The following is a 17,429-nucleotide window of genomic DNA, read 5'->3' on the forward strand; positions in this document are numbered from 1 at the left end:
TTAAAACCTCAATTTGGCCTAACCAAAGACCTTAAACACAATAGGGTTTCTGGTAGGTTCCTAGTTCCTCTATGGATTCCAATCGTTGGATCAGATTTGATCTAACGGTTCAAGATTACCAGCTTAGGGTTTTTACCCTAACACCAGCTCAATCGCAGTCGATCAATCGCGTTTGTAATATGTTATTTTGGTAATTAATGAAACTTTGAGTTTCTTTTTTTTTGATCTCTCTATTTATTTTACATTTTATTATTGCCTTATTTACATAAATAACTTATTTATGTGTATATTCTTAATTTAGTCTCTATATTTTAATATGTTTATGTTTGGGTATTATATGATTGTTTTAATGCTTTTTAGTCACTTTTTGTTTTTTTATTTTATTGGTTAAATTACTATTGGTGGCCTGGTATTTTATATCTTTTTATTTTGGTCTTGCATGTTGTTTTGGGTTTTATTTCAGTTTTAGTACTCATATTAAGTGATATTTGTATATTAGCCATGATTTGTTATATTATTATTATTATTATACCTCTAAAGTTTCAGTTCTTGCGATTTGGTCCTTATTTACTAGGTAGGGTTAGATACTTTCATTATTATTTAAGTTTATCATGTTTGTAAATGTGCATTTTGATACAGATTTGTAACTTTGTTTTTATTGATCGCTATTATTTCATGTATGTATGTATATAAATTATGTAACTGTTATAATTCTTCTGTGTATGAAAATTTCTTGGTGCCTCATTATGTGCATATTTATTTATATATTTCCATTTAATTTCTTTATTATAATTCTTTTACATATTTAAATATGTATTTATTTTTGCTATTAATTTTAATCTATTTGTTATCACTCGAATGTTTTTCATGAACGTTATTTGTAGAATGGGCGTGGAAAGCACCATTTGATCGAAGTGGTGAATCCGATACGAAATTCAAACAAAATATGACTTGAAATAAATCGAAGTTTTTTAAGTTCTAATTAATTGGTTCTAATTCAAATGATGAAATGTGATGCATGTTTCTAAATTGCAATTTATTTCAAGCAAATGCCTATTTTCAATTTATATTCGATTCAAGTTTTTACCGAGGAAAGAATATTCTTTACATATAAGAAATAGACGATATAGCTTTCCCGATGGAGGATTGCTAATCTCGAGATTTCTTTTCAAGTTAAAGGATTTTCCGTAACAAATAAGTTGAAGCAAATTAATTAACTTTAATAAATGGATCATACTTTAATTATCGATGCAAATTCACAATTTCCACCATTTCGACTACGTGTAAGTGATTGAGTACCAATTTTGGGCGTTGTAGGGGTGTTAATCCTTCCCCACGCATAATTGACTCCCGGACCCGTTAAATTGAATTTTTGGTAAACACAAATCAACTTTTGTCTTAAAAAAATGATTTTTCCTTAAAATTGTTTTAAAAGACGTTTTTAGGTATTCGACCTACCTATCCCAAATGTCGATGGCGACTCCCTTTCCGTTTAATTCAAATTAATTTAAAATATCAAAATTTTCAAATAAAAGTCATAATTGTTTTTTTAAATAATACTTAATTGTTTTTTTAAAATGTTAATACAATAATATTTTGTTAATTAACACACACAATATAAATATATGACCTTTGAATGAGTGAAAATAAATTAATGTGATTAACAATAGAAAATGAGAAGTTCGTTAAAATTATAAGATTATGACATATGTCAACATTTATTAAATTATTTTTAATAAAAATTAAGACCAAATTTATAAAATGTATAAGTAATGAATATCAATTATGTAATTATATAAATTTATTTAACTATCATTTCAACATTCCCGTTAAAAGTCAATGATAAGTAACTTGATTTATACAATTTAAATAGTTAAATGATCTGATTAAAAATAACTTTTAATTTAATGGTCAAAATAAAACTTAATACATTAAGAAAATGTTTCAATCAATATTCATGAATCATGTCAAGCTATAAACAATCTTTTAATTACAAGCTATAAACAATCTTATTTATGACCTCGGAGGAGAACAACCCTTCTTTTAAACACTAAAATCACTTGATAAGTCCACAAATTATTTTTTTAAATAGACGATTTAACCATCGAATTTATTTAAACATTATTTCTAGCAATATCAATATAGAGAAAAAGAACATTACCATTTCCAAAACATTTTAAAAAGGAACATGACTGGTTCTTACGAACAATATTTTATAAAATTACATGAATAAAAGGTATTAGAAGAAATTGTTAAGGTGAGAATGCGAGTCGTTGGAGTCGTGCAGATGGTGAGGCGGCGAATGAGCGTGCCTCCCTTCGTAGCTTGTAATCACCATTCTTGGATCCTCACCTAATCTCTCCACTCGTTTCTTTACTCCACAATTATCTTGCGTGCACCGATAGTAACTCCTGCATTCACTTCAGTTCAATTTTTCATTATATTCTTACAATTGAACTTACTATTGTTTTTGTGTGTGATGAAATTCAAGGACAAACATAAAGTTTTATGTTAGAAGAGGTGAATTTCAAAGTTTTGATCTTACTTCTACCCGTTCTTTCAGTTCATCCCTGATGAGAGTATGCATTGTAAAATTTCTTTAATTTATGTATGGACAGGGAGAAGAAAAAGCTTAAAATTGTGAAAATAAAGTATAAGAATTCTTGTTGTAATGATCTAAGGCTTGAATTTAAATTAATTAATCTAAAAGTGAAAAGATAGGGATTTCTTATGAAGAACCGAAAGATTGTATGAAGGTAATAGTTAGAATAAAATTTTATGTTAGTTGAGTTTCTATACCATCTCATATGATCCATCCCTGTGAATAGGGTCACTGACACTGTTTCATCATGATGAAGTTAATCAAAGTATGATAAATTGTTAGTAATGATTATTACCAATTTGAATAAGTAGGTTTCCTCTTTCACATAGGCCAGGACTTAGGGCCCTACATGCTCCATCCTCATTATTTCGTTTGGAAAACCACTCTCATAAATATCATACTATTCAATCCAAACCGTGTTTCATTATTTCTTCTGAATAAGTAGCAAATTTACAGTAAAAGTGTCCAAATAAGGAGGTGAGAATGTTTAATTTTTAATCTAATGCATTCATCTGATTAATTTTTGATATAGAATGTTTTTACATGATTTTGAGATTTCTTGACGTCTTCAGTGGTGTTGATTATTTTTTGAGATCTCTCGGCGTCTTCAATTGAAATAGTAAAAAAATTGACGTTTTTACAAAAATATCATCTTAACATAAATTAATTACTTGTTAGGCACTGTTTAAGAATATTTTACGGATCTAACAAATTTTTAAATACTTTTTATAAAATTATTCCTGCATTAAATTACACAATACAATTATGTCTACCAATTACCACTTTAGACTTTCTGATACGATTTTTGACCCTTTCAAAATATAAATAATTTTATAAAATATTACGGATCATCATCATCATCATCATTTTAAAAATAATTTTGTAGAAAGGTGTGGTACATGCACCGCATAAGATTTTGAAAAATATTTATAAAAATTTTATAACTAATATTTATTTTTCAAAATCCTATGCGGTGAATATGTCGCGCCTTTCTGCAAAATTATTTTTCAAAATCCTAGAATATAGCATACGTATAGGATTTTGAAAATGTCAAAACGCATCAGAAAGTGTCAAGTGGTAATTGGTATACATAATTGTATTGTGTAATTTAATGCAGGAATAATTTTATAGAAAATATTTAAAAATTTGCTAGATCTGTAAAATATCTTTAAATATTTACATTTCAGACACCCTTTGAGATAATATTCCTGATCTAACACCCTTTGCAGAAATGCACAACCCATGCACCTTCCATCCCACCGACCCAACTGACTGTTCACACCATCCATTTCATCCTATAAATATCCCACTCAACTTTTTTTCACCACACCAAATCCTCTCAAAAACCAAACCTCGTTCAAATTTTATTTATAAGGTATATTTTGTTATATTTAATATTTTGTTAGTATTTTATTTAATTATTGTATTATTTAATTTTTTTATTATTTTATTTAAATATTATTTTTTGTAGTTATAAAATTGAAAGTGATCTGCTTCGTTTGGATGGAATTCTGTATAAGTTAACGGAAACAATGATGTTGGATATTTGTATTGAAGCGACAATATTCTTCTAGTTGAGAGGATTATTGTGAATGTTTACGAGTTGAGAGCGTATTTATAGTCGGGAAAAAAGTTTAAAAGTGATGCATGGATCGCGTCTTTCTGCAAAGGGTGTTAAATCGGGACTATTATTTCAAAGGGTGTCTGAAACGTAAATATTTAAAGAAAATGTGATTTTTTGATAAAATCGCCAAAAATACACATAAAAAAATTAACTAAAGACCCCGAATAATTCATGTATAAAAATTTTAACCTAAAGACGTCGAAATATCCTAGGATCTTTAAATGATTATTGTAGAAAATACGTTAAATGAAAAAATAATGTTGGAACCTCGCTAGTTTAGGAATTAAACAATCTGGGCACTTTTGCCGCAAATTTACTAGCTAAATGGTTTATTAAAAGCCAAAACTAGGGAAATAATACAGGGATGGAGCATGTAATCTGTATTCAGAGTTAAAATCACTGCACTACATTTTCTACCTTGTAAGCAAAATCTAGCTAGGTGATTTTCTACATAGTGACAAATGAAGAGTGAAAAGATAGATCTGAGTGTGCACCTGGGATGCTGAGTGTTCTTTACCACTTTCTGGCCGTACTTTCTCCACTTGTATCCATCATCAAGGACGTCCACATCGCTCATGGTCTTGAAGCAAAACCTAGGTTCCCTTACCTTTCTTCTTGCTTTTATCCTCTTCATTTTCATTGCACAAACCCCTTGATGATCTTGTACGCCAATTTTCTTGCTTTCCAAACACTCGTTTCCACATGGCCTACAATCATATCAAACAAACCCCCCAAAAACCATTTACTAACATACAAGAAGTGATCACATATACATATTTTCTTAAAATAAGGGTTACACTTAGAAGAGATATCTGCATGAAAACCAATATTGAAAACCAATATTGAAAACCATTTCATTTGCATGCATGGGAAGAAAAGCAAGGAATAATCTATGCACCTGAAATTTGCAGTAGATCTGTGCAGAAAAGGGAGTTGGGGTCCTCCAAAATCAGAAGCAGTTTCAAGTACTCTATGCCTTTGAGAGAATAGGGTTTCGGATTCAGATAGATCAGGCAATGCATGATCAGGTGCAAATGGAGGAGGATATGATGAAGTGAGGTTTTGAGGAAAAGTATAGAAACCCATTTGAGTAACAGCAGCAAGCTTCTCTTTTTCCTCGAACAAGCCCTGGTTTAGCATAGCTTGATGGGAGCTCGATGGCATCTTCGATATCTTCCTCTATATCTCTGCAGGAGGCTCGTGGAAGATGGTGATCATAAATTACGGATTTAGTTTAGGTTTTGCTTTCCCTCTGCAATCAGAGGTGAAGATATCATGAAAGATCTGCCCCTATTTGACTTTTGCCTCCCAAAAAAGCTATTTCACTTTTTGTATATACTTCTCCTCCAAAACCAGGCCAGCTTAATTTAAGACAAAGAGATGTAATTGGAAATATTAAAAAATTATTAATATTTTATTATTAAGCTAAACTTAAAATATTTATTTTTTAATATTTTCGATTAAAATAAAAAATATTATGAAAAATATAATATTTTCAGTTATCAATTAAAAATATTAAAAAATTAACCTTTTAAATTATGTTGAATCAAAAATATTAAACTCTTTTTGACATTTCTAATTGCGTTTAGCATTAAATTAGGCTGTACATAAACATTCTCAACCAAAATAACCCCCATCATTTCTCAAATTCCAAACCGACCCCACATTATATTGTTATCATCTTCTCTTCAATATTCAACATAATAATTACACTTTTTTCTCTAAATTATTTCTTCTTTTTCTTTCCCTCTTCTTTTTCTTTCCCTATTTCTTAATTTTCATTCACAGATAAATTTTTCCTTGTGGACCATATATACCCACCGTTTTCATCATTTCGAGTATAGCTAGCACTTAGTTATCTCTATATTATTTGCCTATTATGTTCATTTTGTACTTTTGATGGTAATTATTTTTGTGATAAAAATCATAAACTTTCAGTTTTTGGGGAAATAATGAGTGAAAAAAATAGGCAGTTATATGATGGTTTAAAATCATTAGACAATTTTGCAGATTATAAGGCTGTAGTTTTTGGTCGATTGAAACTAGAATTGTTGATAAGCAAAGGAGCCCATAATGATGCATATATAAGTATAATATGCAGCAAAAGAAGACAATATTCGGACATATTATTAAATCTTGGTTTTAATCAATGTTATTAAAACCGGATCGGACCGGCCGGTTCGACCGGTTGAACCGTGAACCGGTGGCCTTTCCGGTCCGGTTAACTCCCAAAACCGGATTAGCACAGAACCGGTAAAGAACCGGCTGAAAACCGGGAAAACCGGGGTGAACCGGCTGAAAACCGGCAAAACCGGTTTGAACCGCCGGTTCACTTTTTTTCTTTAAAAAAAATTAAACCAAACGACGTCGTTTGTTCAACGAGCCGAGTCAAATTCGAGTATTGCTGAGCTCGACTCGAACTCGAAAACTTTAAAAGTAAGCTCAACTCGACTCAAAAACTCACGAGCTAAAAATTATCAACTCGAAATATAATATTAAAACTTGAAATCGAAAAGGCTCGAACTAAAAAAAAAAATAGAAGTTCGATTGAAGCCTAAAATTTGAGCTCAATTGAAGCGAAAGAATAGTTCGTTTTGTGCTTACCAAAAGGCTCCATGATTTTGAATGTCAAATTACCTCTATTATTTATAGAAGTAAGTTGGGATGCTCTTCTATGTTTCTTAGCCATGTGGGATTGTTTTGTTCGCATATTTTTACTCTTTAAACTTTTAGGATACTCTTCTATGTTTCTTAGCCATGTGGGATTGTTTTTTTTAAACAATTAAACCAAATGACATCATTTGTTATGATTTTTTTAAGCCCCAATTTTATTTTTTTGATTATATTTATATAATTATATTTATTATTTAATATGTTATACCTTAAATATTATGTTGTAGTTGATTTGAATCATTTTGTTTCACTTGATTTTATGGTTTTTCATTTATACATGTTATGACTTGTGATATTTTTATACATTTTAATATTGTAAACTTAAAAAAAGTGTTATATATATATTAATATTGCTTTGAATATTATGTAAAATTAAAAAAATATATTATTTTATATAAAATCCGGTTCAACCGCGGTTGAACCCGGTTGAACCAGTGAACCAGTACCTTCACCGGTTCAATGTCCGGTCCGGTTTTAAAAACATTGGTTTTAATTCATACATAATTATAAACTGGTTATTTTTTTACTATAGTTATATTTTTATTAATTTTAATTTATCCAATTACATTCAATGATATTATAAATTTAATGTTTTATTAATAAATAATATAAAATAAAATTTCCAATCTTATTATTTTCTACGGTAAAGTACACAAATGGTCCCCTGATTGTAAGATATTATTTTGTTGAGTCCTCTGGTTATTAAAAATTACAAAATGATCCTCCGACTATGGGGAGTTGCTTTATTGAGTCCATCAACTATTAAAAGTTACAAAATGGTCATCAAAATATTCAATATGTTTCAAACTAGTCCTTTTTCGTTAAAAAAAAATTAATGGTAGTCTGATCTGGACATTAACATGCTAACTGAGATATTATAATATCTGATCACATTGTCTCAAACGATTATCATATTTTAGTTAGTATGTTAACGTCCAGCTTAGACGACCGTTAATTTTTTAACGAAAATGATGAGTTTGGAATATATTGAATAGTCAAGTGACTATTTTATAACTTTTAATAGTATATCATTCAACAAATAGAGAATTCAAGAATGGCTTAAGGAATAAGAAAGAATAACATGTGGCAAATAAAAATGAAGTGGTGGCAGCATATGGAGAAGCTTCAACACGACAACATTTGGATCAATGACGTCAGCAACCAATTGGTGAAGTGGCAGCAATTTAGAAAATACTTATCAATTAAGAAGATAAGGTTGCAAAATTTAAAGATAAATAAGAAAGCAATGGAGGTAAAAAGAAGAATGTATAGATGTATTTAGACGGTTTATTTTACTTATAAATACATGTAGTTAGCATGTATGAATATGTATATGAGTAGTGAATGAAAAAAAAACCAGAGTTAGAGAGTGAAGTTTAGCAAAGCTTTGAATAGTGGGGTTGTTTTTGTAAACTAGCCGCAGCTAGTGTTTGTACCGTATTTGTATTTGGTTCGTTTTAATAATAGTGTGTGAATTATAAATTATCAAGTGCCCACCTACATTTTCTATAAAAGTGGTATTAGAGTTTGGTTCGAGTTTACACAACGATAAAGATGACCAATATGATTCAACTATAATCCCAAGATTGAAAAAAAACAAACTATGTCAATTGGAGTATTCAAATGAAGACGTTATTAGGCTCCCAAAATTATTGAGATGTCATCGAGGAAGGTTACGTCGAACCTGAAAATGCAGCAGTAGAAGCAACCTTGTCAAATAAAGAGAAACAGGCACTGAAGGAAGCTCGTAAGAAATACAATATAGCATTATTTTTTATTTTTCAATGAGTAGATGAATCTACCTTTGAAAAAAAATTCAATGCAAAGAACGCAAAGCAAACGTGGGAGATTTTACAAAAATCTCTTCAAGGTGCAGAAAAGACGAAAAAGGTAAAAGAAGAAAAAGGTATGATTACAATATCTAAAAGATGAGTTTTAAATGTTAAAAATAAAAAATATGAAAAGTATCGATGACTATATTAGCCGTGTAAAAGAGGTAGTAAACGAAATGAAGAGGAATAATGAATCACTCGATAAAGTCAGAGTGATGGAAAAAAATTACGGTCGTTGACATGAAAATTCGACTATGTGGTCGTGGCAATTGAAGAATCAAAAGATTTATCTCAAATTTCGATCAATGAGCTTGTGGGTTCACTTCAAGTCCATGGGAAAAAGATGAAATAAAATGAAGATTATGAAAATTTGGAGCAAGCTTTGCAAAGCAAGATCAATGTCAATGAATGTGATGCCAGCAGTAACTACACACGAGGTCGAGAAAATCATGGAAGATACAGAGGAGAACGAGGAACTCGGGGTCGATTATATGACACCGCTCAAACAAGATAAAAATTACCAAACATCATGTCGTGGACAAGGATTTAGAGGCTGAGGTCGAGGCAGATATCAACAAGGAAATAAATCACAGGTACAATGTTATAATTGCAAAAAGTATAGTCGTTATAATTATGAGTGTAGATCAGCTCCTAAACAAGAAGAAAAAAATAACGTAGAAGCAGCTGAAGAAGAAAAAATTGAAAAATCTCATGTATTCCTCACTTATAAAGGAAATGAAGAATTCAAGAAAAATATTTGGTATATCGATAATTGTGTCAGTAGCCACATGTGTGGTTAAAAGGATATGTTTGTCAAGTTAGATGAAACAGTCTATAGTCGAGTAACATTTGGTGATGACTTGCACGCAGATGTCAAAGGAAAAGACAAAGTCATGATTACTTAGAGAAATGATGAAAAAATACGTCTCAGATGTGTATTATGTACCGTCTTTGAAAAGAAATATCATTAGCCTTGGGTAGCTTCTTGAAAAACGATACAAAGTGGAGAGGAAGAAACGCTCTCTTGCCATCAAAAATAAAGAAGGAAAGTTAATTTCCAAAGTCGATATGACTTGAAATCTTCTCTTTACAATTGATATTGAGTCGGGAGAAGTAAGGTGCATGAAGACTGCGATAAAAGATGATTTGTGACTGTGACACTTAAGATATGGGCATCTTGGTTTTTTTTAGCCTGAAGCTATTATCAAAAGCAAGTATGGTGAAATGACTACCAGAAATAAACCCTTCAAATCAATTATGTAGGGCTTGCATTAAAGGAAAGTAACATAGATAAAGTTTTGAAGTTAGTAGATCCTGACGAATCCAAATACCATTATAGATAGTACACACAGATAAAGTCGGTCCTTATGACATACCATCACTTGGAGGTAATAGGTACTACTTAACTTTTATTGATGATTTTAGCAGAAAATGTTGGATTTATATCTTGAAAGAAAAATCAAAAGCATTATAAAAATTGAAAGAGTTTAAAGCAATGGAGGAAAAGCAAAGCGGCCAATATTTGAAGATACTTAGATCAGATAGAGAAGGCGAATATTCATTAAATTTATTTGAAGACTTCTGTAAAGAACATGACATCATTCATCATAAAACAGTTAGATACACACCCTAACAAAATACAGTGTAGAAAGAAAGAATTGCACAGTCCTTGACATGGCAAGAAGCATGATAAAAGATAAACACCTACCGAGAAATTTTTGGGCCAAAGCAGTACGATGTACAGTTTACCTGTTGAACTGATGTCCAATAAAAAGCGTAAAATACATGACGCCAAATGAAGCATGGAACAGTCAAAAACCAGGAGTTGGGCACCTTACGATTTTTGGGTGCATTGCATACGCCCACGTTCCTGAACATACCATAAAGAAGCTTGATGACAGAGGAGAAAAATGCATTTTCATCGGTTATGTTGAAAGAAGCAAAGCATGTAGACTATATAATACTCTTGCCAAGAAGGTAATAATTTTAAAAGATATTGAATTCGATGAAGCTGAATATGGGAGATGGAGTGAAGAAAAAAAAAAGTTGAAGGACTATTTTTTAATGAAGATAAAGATGATGATGATAATGTCAATCAATATGAACAAAATGATTATCAAGGTCTTCAACAAAATGCACCATCTCCATTAAGTAGCAGCAGCGGTGGTATCAATATAATATAAAATCTTGAAGCATCTCCCACTAAAGTTTGAAGATCTACGAGGGAGAGAACAATAACAAAAAGGTACAATGATTATGAATTACAAAATGTTTCACTTTTCTGCTTACTTGTGAATAGTGATCCAATAACATATAAAGAAGCGATTGAAAATGATATGTGGAAGAACGTAATGGATGAAGAAATTGCATCAATAGAAAGAAATAATACATGGGAGCTAACAAACCGATTAGAATATCATAATCCAATTGGAGTCAAGTGGGTGTACAAGACTAAGACCAACAAGGAAGGAAATGTGGAGAAATATAAAGCAAGACTAGTTGTCAAAGGCTACAAACAAAGATAATGAATAGACTATGATGAAGTATTTGCTCCAGTAGCAAGAATCGAGACCATCAGACTTCTCACATCAGTTGCAGCATAAAACAAATGGAAGATTTATCAAATGGATGTGAAGTCAGCATTTCTAAATGGCTACCTAGAAGAATTTTATATCAAGCAACCACCTGGGTACATTAAAAAGGGCATGAAGATAAAGTACACCCATTAAAGAAAGCTTTGTATGGATTAAGCAAGCTACAAGAGCGTGAAACATGAGAATAGATGAATACTTCCAGAGAAATAGGTTCATAAAGAGTCGATACGAGCATGCCTTATACACAAAGAAAAATGAAGATAGGGTGATATCATTATCGTATGCTTCTATGTGGACGCCATGATTTTCACTGGAAATAATCCAAGTATGTTTAATGATTCCAAGAAAGTTATGACTAAAGAATTTGAAATGATAGATATTGGTGAAATGTCATACTTTCTTGGAGTCGAAGTGAAGCAAATGCAAGATAAAATATTTATATCACAAAAGAAGTATGCAGAGGAAATTTTAAGAAAATTTTAGAATGAAAGATTGCAAGCCGGTAGCCGCTCCAGCAGAACCATGCATGAAACTAAGTGTGAATTCAACAAGAGAATCAGTAAAATCCGACATTGTTTAAAAGCATCGTTGGAAGTCTAAGGTATCTAACTATCACAAGAACATATATTACATACGCTGTGGGATTGGTAAGCAGATTCTTGGAGAATCTAAAACACGATCATTGGATTACAGCAAAGAGAATTTTGAGATATGTCAAAGGCACGATATATCATGGTTTATTCTATACGCATTCAAAAAAATCGAAATTAGTTAGTTATTCTGATAGTGATTATGGAGGAGACTTAGATGATCGAAATAGTAATTCAGGATATTTATTCCACATTGGGTCTGCAACATTTTCATGGTCATCAAAGAAGCAACAAATGGTGGCTCTTTCAACATGTGAAGCAGAATACATAGCCGCAACAGTTTGTACTTGCCAAGCAATGTAGTTAAAAAAATATTTTGAACGAGTTAAACTTGGCACAAGAAGGACCGACTATAATTTATGTCGGCAACAAGTCTATAATTTCTATTTCCAAAAGTTTCTAGAAAAGATGAGTCTAGTATATTATGCAACAACTAGAGAATTCAAGAATGGCCTAAAGAATAAGAAAGAATAACAACATATGGTAAATAAAAATGAAGTGGTGTGGCAGCATATGAAGAAGCTTCAACACGACAACATTTGGGTCAATGGCGGCAGTAACAAATTGGTGAAGTGGTAGCAATTTAGAAAATTCTTATAAATTAAGAAGATAAGGCTAGAAATTTTTAAGATAAACAAGAAAGTAATGGAGGAAGAAGAAGAATGTAGAGATGTCTTTAGACGTTTTATTTTACTTATAAATACATGTAGTTAGCATGCATGAATATGTATATGAGTAGTGAGTGAAAAAAAACCGAGAGTTAGAGAGTGAAGCTTAGCAAAGCTTCGAATAGTGAGGTTGTGTTTGTAAACTAGCCGCAACAAGTGTTTGTATCGTATTTGTATTTTGGTTCGTTTTAATAATAGAATGTGAATTATAAATTACCTAGTGCCCACCTAAGTTTCCAATAAGGGACTCAACGAAGCTATTCCCTATAGTCAGGGAATCATTTTGTAACTTTTAATAGTTGAGGGACTTAACAAAGCTACTCCCTATGGTCGAGGGACCATTTTGTAAACATATATGTAAATCATAATGAATATTAATACTATTCTTAAATGAGTGATTTTTTAAATTATATTATTTAAAAATTAAAAAAAATATAAAAAAATAAAAAATGAAATTATCATAACATTAATGGTAATTTAAAGGAAATGAGATGCTAATAATTTTACAGCTGAGTTAACATTTGATTAACAAGTAATTCTAACTACTCAAAAGTTTAATGATAATATAAGAGTTAATTGTATCATATGTCCTCAAACTATAACCTTTATTTTAAATTGATCCTTATATTTTTTGAATATTCAAATTTCATTCTCAAACTATGACTCTCATTCTAAATCAGTCCTTAAACTTTTGAACATTCTAATTTCATCCCTAAACTATGACCATCTTTTTTAAATTAGTCCCCAAAATTTTGAATATTCCAATTCCATCCCCAAATTCATCCAAATATGTAATTAGTTTCAACCATAATTTAACCTAAATTTTGTTTTGCCCAACATATAATAATATAACTTGGTCTTATGATTATATTAACTAGATAAGTGATTTGTATATATGTTTAGTTTGGGATGAAATTAGAATGTTCAAAAAGTTTAGGGACCAATTTAGAATAAAGGTTATAGTTTGGGGATTAAATTGAAATGTTCAAAAGTTTAAGGACTAATTTAGAATGATAATCATATTTTAAGGATGAAATTGAAATATTTAAAAGTTTAGGGACCAATTTAAAATAAGGATCATGCTTTGAGGATATGTGATGCAATTAACTCATAATATAATAATACATATAATTATTATTTTTCCCTCAAGGAGAAGGATTAAATTTGAATGTAATGTTGTGATTGGCTTCAAGGTCGTGTATTTCCATTTATTATACTCTAATAGTTTTAATCTCGAAGAAAGATGAGCACAATTCTATAAAGGACTTAAGGTCTATTACTCCTTGCAATAGCCTTTATAAAGTTATTGTAGAAGTTCTTGCAAACAGATTTAAGCATATGGTTTTTTGATATTATCTCGGATACGCAATTTTTATTTATCTCTGGTCACCTAATAATTAATAATGTCTTGGTAGCATTCGAAATTCATCATGTAAAGAATCAAGGGCGAGGTAAAGTTTGCAAGGTTACGTTGAAAATTGACATCAACAATGCCTATGATCGGTTGATTGAGGCTATATGAGAATTATACTTGTGCAAATTGTGGCACCCAAACATGGCCATAATGGTTCAACCCGATTTAAAATATCACATTAGTTATTGGAGTCACCAATGACAAAACTAATTCAAATCATATCTAAACATATCAAGAATCGTACATGTGTACAATAAAATTGTATAACTTAAGTTAATGTACAATGGAATAGGATTGTAAAATCAGGTAAATCATTCATATTTCAGTTGGATCAAGTCATGTCCAAATCAAATCAATTCGGGTCATTTTCAGCTTGATTTGACATCAGATTCAGTTCGGGTTCAGGTCAGATTAATTTCAGTCCGGATCGATGTTAGTTCAGGTCAAAACAGTTCAGGTCCGAAGTAATTAAATATCATGTTAATTCAGGTTCGGATCGACTTCAGTCGAATCTCGTTCAGATCGAGTCACATCATTGACAGATAAAATTCAGGTCAGATCTTACCGGATACGGATTGACTTCAAGTCGGGTCATTTTTTGGTTAATTTTTTCCGCCTTTCAATGTTTCATGAACGTGAAAACGTCGAATTGTAATTTGTGATTGTATATGATTTAGAATAAATTACAAAAAATATAAATAATTATGGGTCAATTTTGATAAAAATATAATTTGAAGTACTAAATTGAAAAAAATGAAATTAGAAACAAAAATTTAAATAAATTAAACAACACACATGGATGATGGATCAATTCGAATTAATTATAAAATATGAAGTTGAAATTAATATAAAAATGAACTAAATTGCATACATTTACAAGGTTGGTGAACAAAAGTTTATAGAATTTGAAATGAAATTTATTATGTGATTTATAGAGTTTGAAGTAAATTAAAAAAAAAGTATGGGTCAATTCCATAAACAAATATAATTTTAAGAACTAAATTGAACAAATATGAAATTACAAAATAAAATTTAAATAAATTAAACAACGTAAAAGGATCAAATCAACATAATTGTAAAATATAAAAAAAATTATAAAATAAATTAAATTGCATTCATTTCAAAAGATGGAGAAAAATTAAAACAATTATAATATATATATATATATATATAATGAATGTTATGATAATATGATGCATGTATATATAATGTATATTATATTTATGCATACACCATAAGTATATACTTATTTATATATATAAGTATAAGTATAATTATATAAAATATAAAATATAATATATAATATATAATATATAATATATATATATATATATAAACTATAATATATATATATATATATGAACTATAAAGAATAAGTATATATATATAAGTATATATAAAGTATAAGTATATATATATATATATATATATATGTGGCAAGGAATAATTACTATTGTGTCAAACCCTATCAAATTGATTTGATTTTTTTCACCAAGATTGGTGGTATGGAACCTAAAAAGATGGAGTCATTTAATGCTCATCTTTTTTAATTTATATATATAAGTGGCAAGAAATAATGCTCATTAGATCAAACCAACCGTCCAAATTGATTTGATTTTGTTTACAAAGATTGATGATATGACGCCTAAAAAGATGGAGTCATTTAATGAATTTAACTTTTGTATTATGTTCGGCTTGTAATTTGGGTCAAAGGTTTTCGTTTTTGTAAGATTTCATTTACTGTGTCCTAATATATTTAAGTGGATTTATATGTAATATAAACGAGTTTTTATTATTGTTGGACTTGAATAAAAGTATGCTATATTTATTTATAACATAGGTAATATATGGATATGGAATATGAAAATGGTATATTGTATATACTAATATATAGTTTATATTAATGTCATCATCCCGGATAAAATGGGTGATGACAAGATTATTAATTTTAGCATAAATTTGTTTAGTTGATTTTATTGTAATTTTAATGTATTAATGTGTAATAAATTTTATTTATTCTTTTATAATTTATTAGTTTTAGTATTTGTTATGTTATTCAAATTTAAAATCTCAAATAAATTCATCTTTTATATATATATGTGTGTTAAATTATATTTATATTATTAATCAATTTTTACATAAAAAATAAAATAGACTTATAAATATCTTAATTAATTTTATATAATCTAATAAAATAATGTTCAATAACTAAATTATATAATAAAATTAATTTAATGATTATAATTAAAATTTGTAATATAAAGATATAATTAATATAGAAAGTAAATTTATTAATTTAGTTATAATAACTAACCAAAGAAAAACATATGTTAGTTTCCCTCTGTGCTAGGGTTTTATGCTATTTGGCATTGTCTTTTCTCTGTCGTCATGGCACGATCTCTGAGCCGTGATCTCAGTCTATCTTCTCAGTTTGTTTTTCATATTGATCTTCTTCGATCTTTCTTAAATTTTCTTGGTCATTTTATCTTATTATGGGCGCAATAGAACAGGAGTTGGCAAGTCTCAATTTGAAGGAAGAGGAGGATGAAGCATTCATAGTCGGACAACCTATCAATTCACAACAAATTACTTTCAATAATTGTCGAGTTGGCCGGTTTCAAACCTCAAGTATGATTAACTTTCAAGTCATGAAGGTAACCTTAGCAAACGTCTTGAATCCTATTGGAGGCATATCAATCACGGATCTAGGAGAAGGACGATTCTTATTTCGGTTATATCATGAAGTGGACCTAAAGCAGATTTATTCGGAGGGATCGTGGTACTTTAATGCACACTTACTTGTCCTCCACCGATTACTAAACGAAGAAGATTCTATGTCAGTTGAACTAAGCAATGTTGATTTTTAGGTGCCATCATCAACAAATCTCTCTCTTTCTGATAGAACAATGGATGGGCAGCTTTTGCCCACAATTAATATGTCAACTGATCTTATCCCTTGCTTCTTAATCAACCCTAAAACTAAGATCATCATTAATTTACAAGCTGATGCTGGTTAATTCCGTTGAAGGAATATTTGCTTCTTTCTTATTAATTAAAATACTAGTTTTTGACTTATTAATTTAAATAAACTATTACAATGATATATTATAAGGCGACTCTTTTATTCTAGTTTTATTTCTTTCATAAATATAAAAATATAAAAATCTAGTTTTATTAAAGAAAATCTACCATTTCATCTTATTAAATTAACTCGATAAACACTTCAACCTTTTGGCTTACATTATTGAAAGCTGGTAATGTATGTGTATCATGTTACGTAATGTTGGTGCATCAGTGAATCGATAGCAGATACACAAGTCATGACAACTAAAGCTTGGGTTGAACAGGCTTTTACACTACAAACTTGTGGTT

General features: G+C 29.8%; 1 protein-coding gene across 1 annotated transcript; it reads right to left on the minus strand.

Moving 5' to 3' along the window:
- Positions 1 to 2,239: 2,239 nt before the first annotated feature.
- Positions 2,240 to 5,436, minus strand: LOC120122705 (probable WRKY transcription factor 13). Its single transcript, XM_039141824.1, has 3 exons — positions 5,125 to 5,436; positions 4,721 to 4,933; positions 2,240 to 2,411 (listed from the first exon to the last, which is right to left on the minus strand). Exons 1-3 carry the CDS (start codon positions 5,388 to 5,390, stop codon positions 2,240 to 2,242), a joined length of 651 nt encoding a protein of 216 aa, XP_038997755.1. The 5' UTR covers positions 5,391 to 5,436.
- Between the last annotated feature and the right edge of the window lie 11,993 nt (positions 5,437 to 17,429).

The sequence above is a fragment of the Hibiscus syriacus genome, unplaced genomic scaffold, assembly GCF_006381635.1.
Source record: "Hibiscus syriacus cultivar Baekdansim isolate YM2019G1 unplaced genomic scaffold, ASM638163v2 tig00110387_pilon, whole genome shotgun sequence".
NCBI lineage: Eukaryota > Viridiplantae > Streptophyta > Magnoliopsida > Malvales > Malvaceae > Hibiscus > Hibiscus syriacus.

Bases quoted from the DNA above. Each gene is read 5' to 3' on its own strand.
- LOC120122705 (XM_039141824.1), bottom strand. From the start codon at position 5,390: ATGCCATCGAGCTCCCATCAAGCTATGCTAAACCAGGGCTTGTTCGAG. The intron at 4,934-5,124 runs GTGCATAGATTA...ATATGATTGTAG, and splicing joins AGATCTACTGCAAATTTCAG to GCCATGTGGAAACGAGTGTT. The intron at 2,412-4,720 runs GTGCACACTCAG...AAGTGAATGCAG, and splicing joins AAGAACACTCAGCATCCCAG to GAGTTACTATCGGTGCACGC.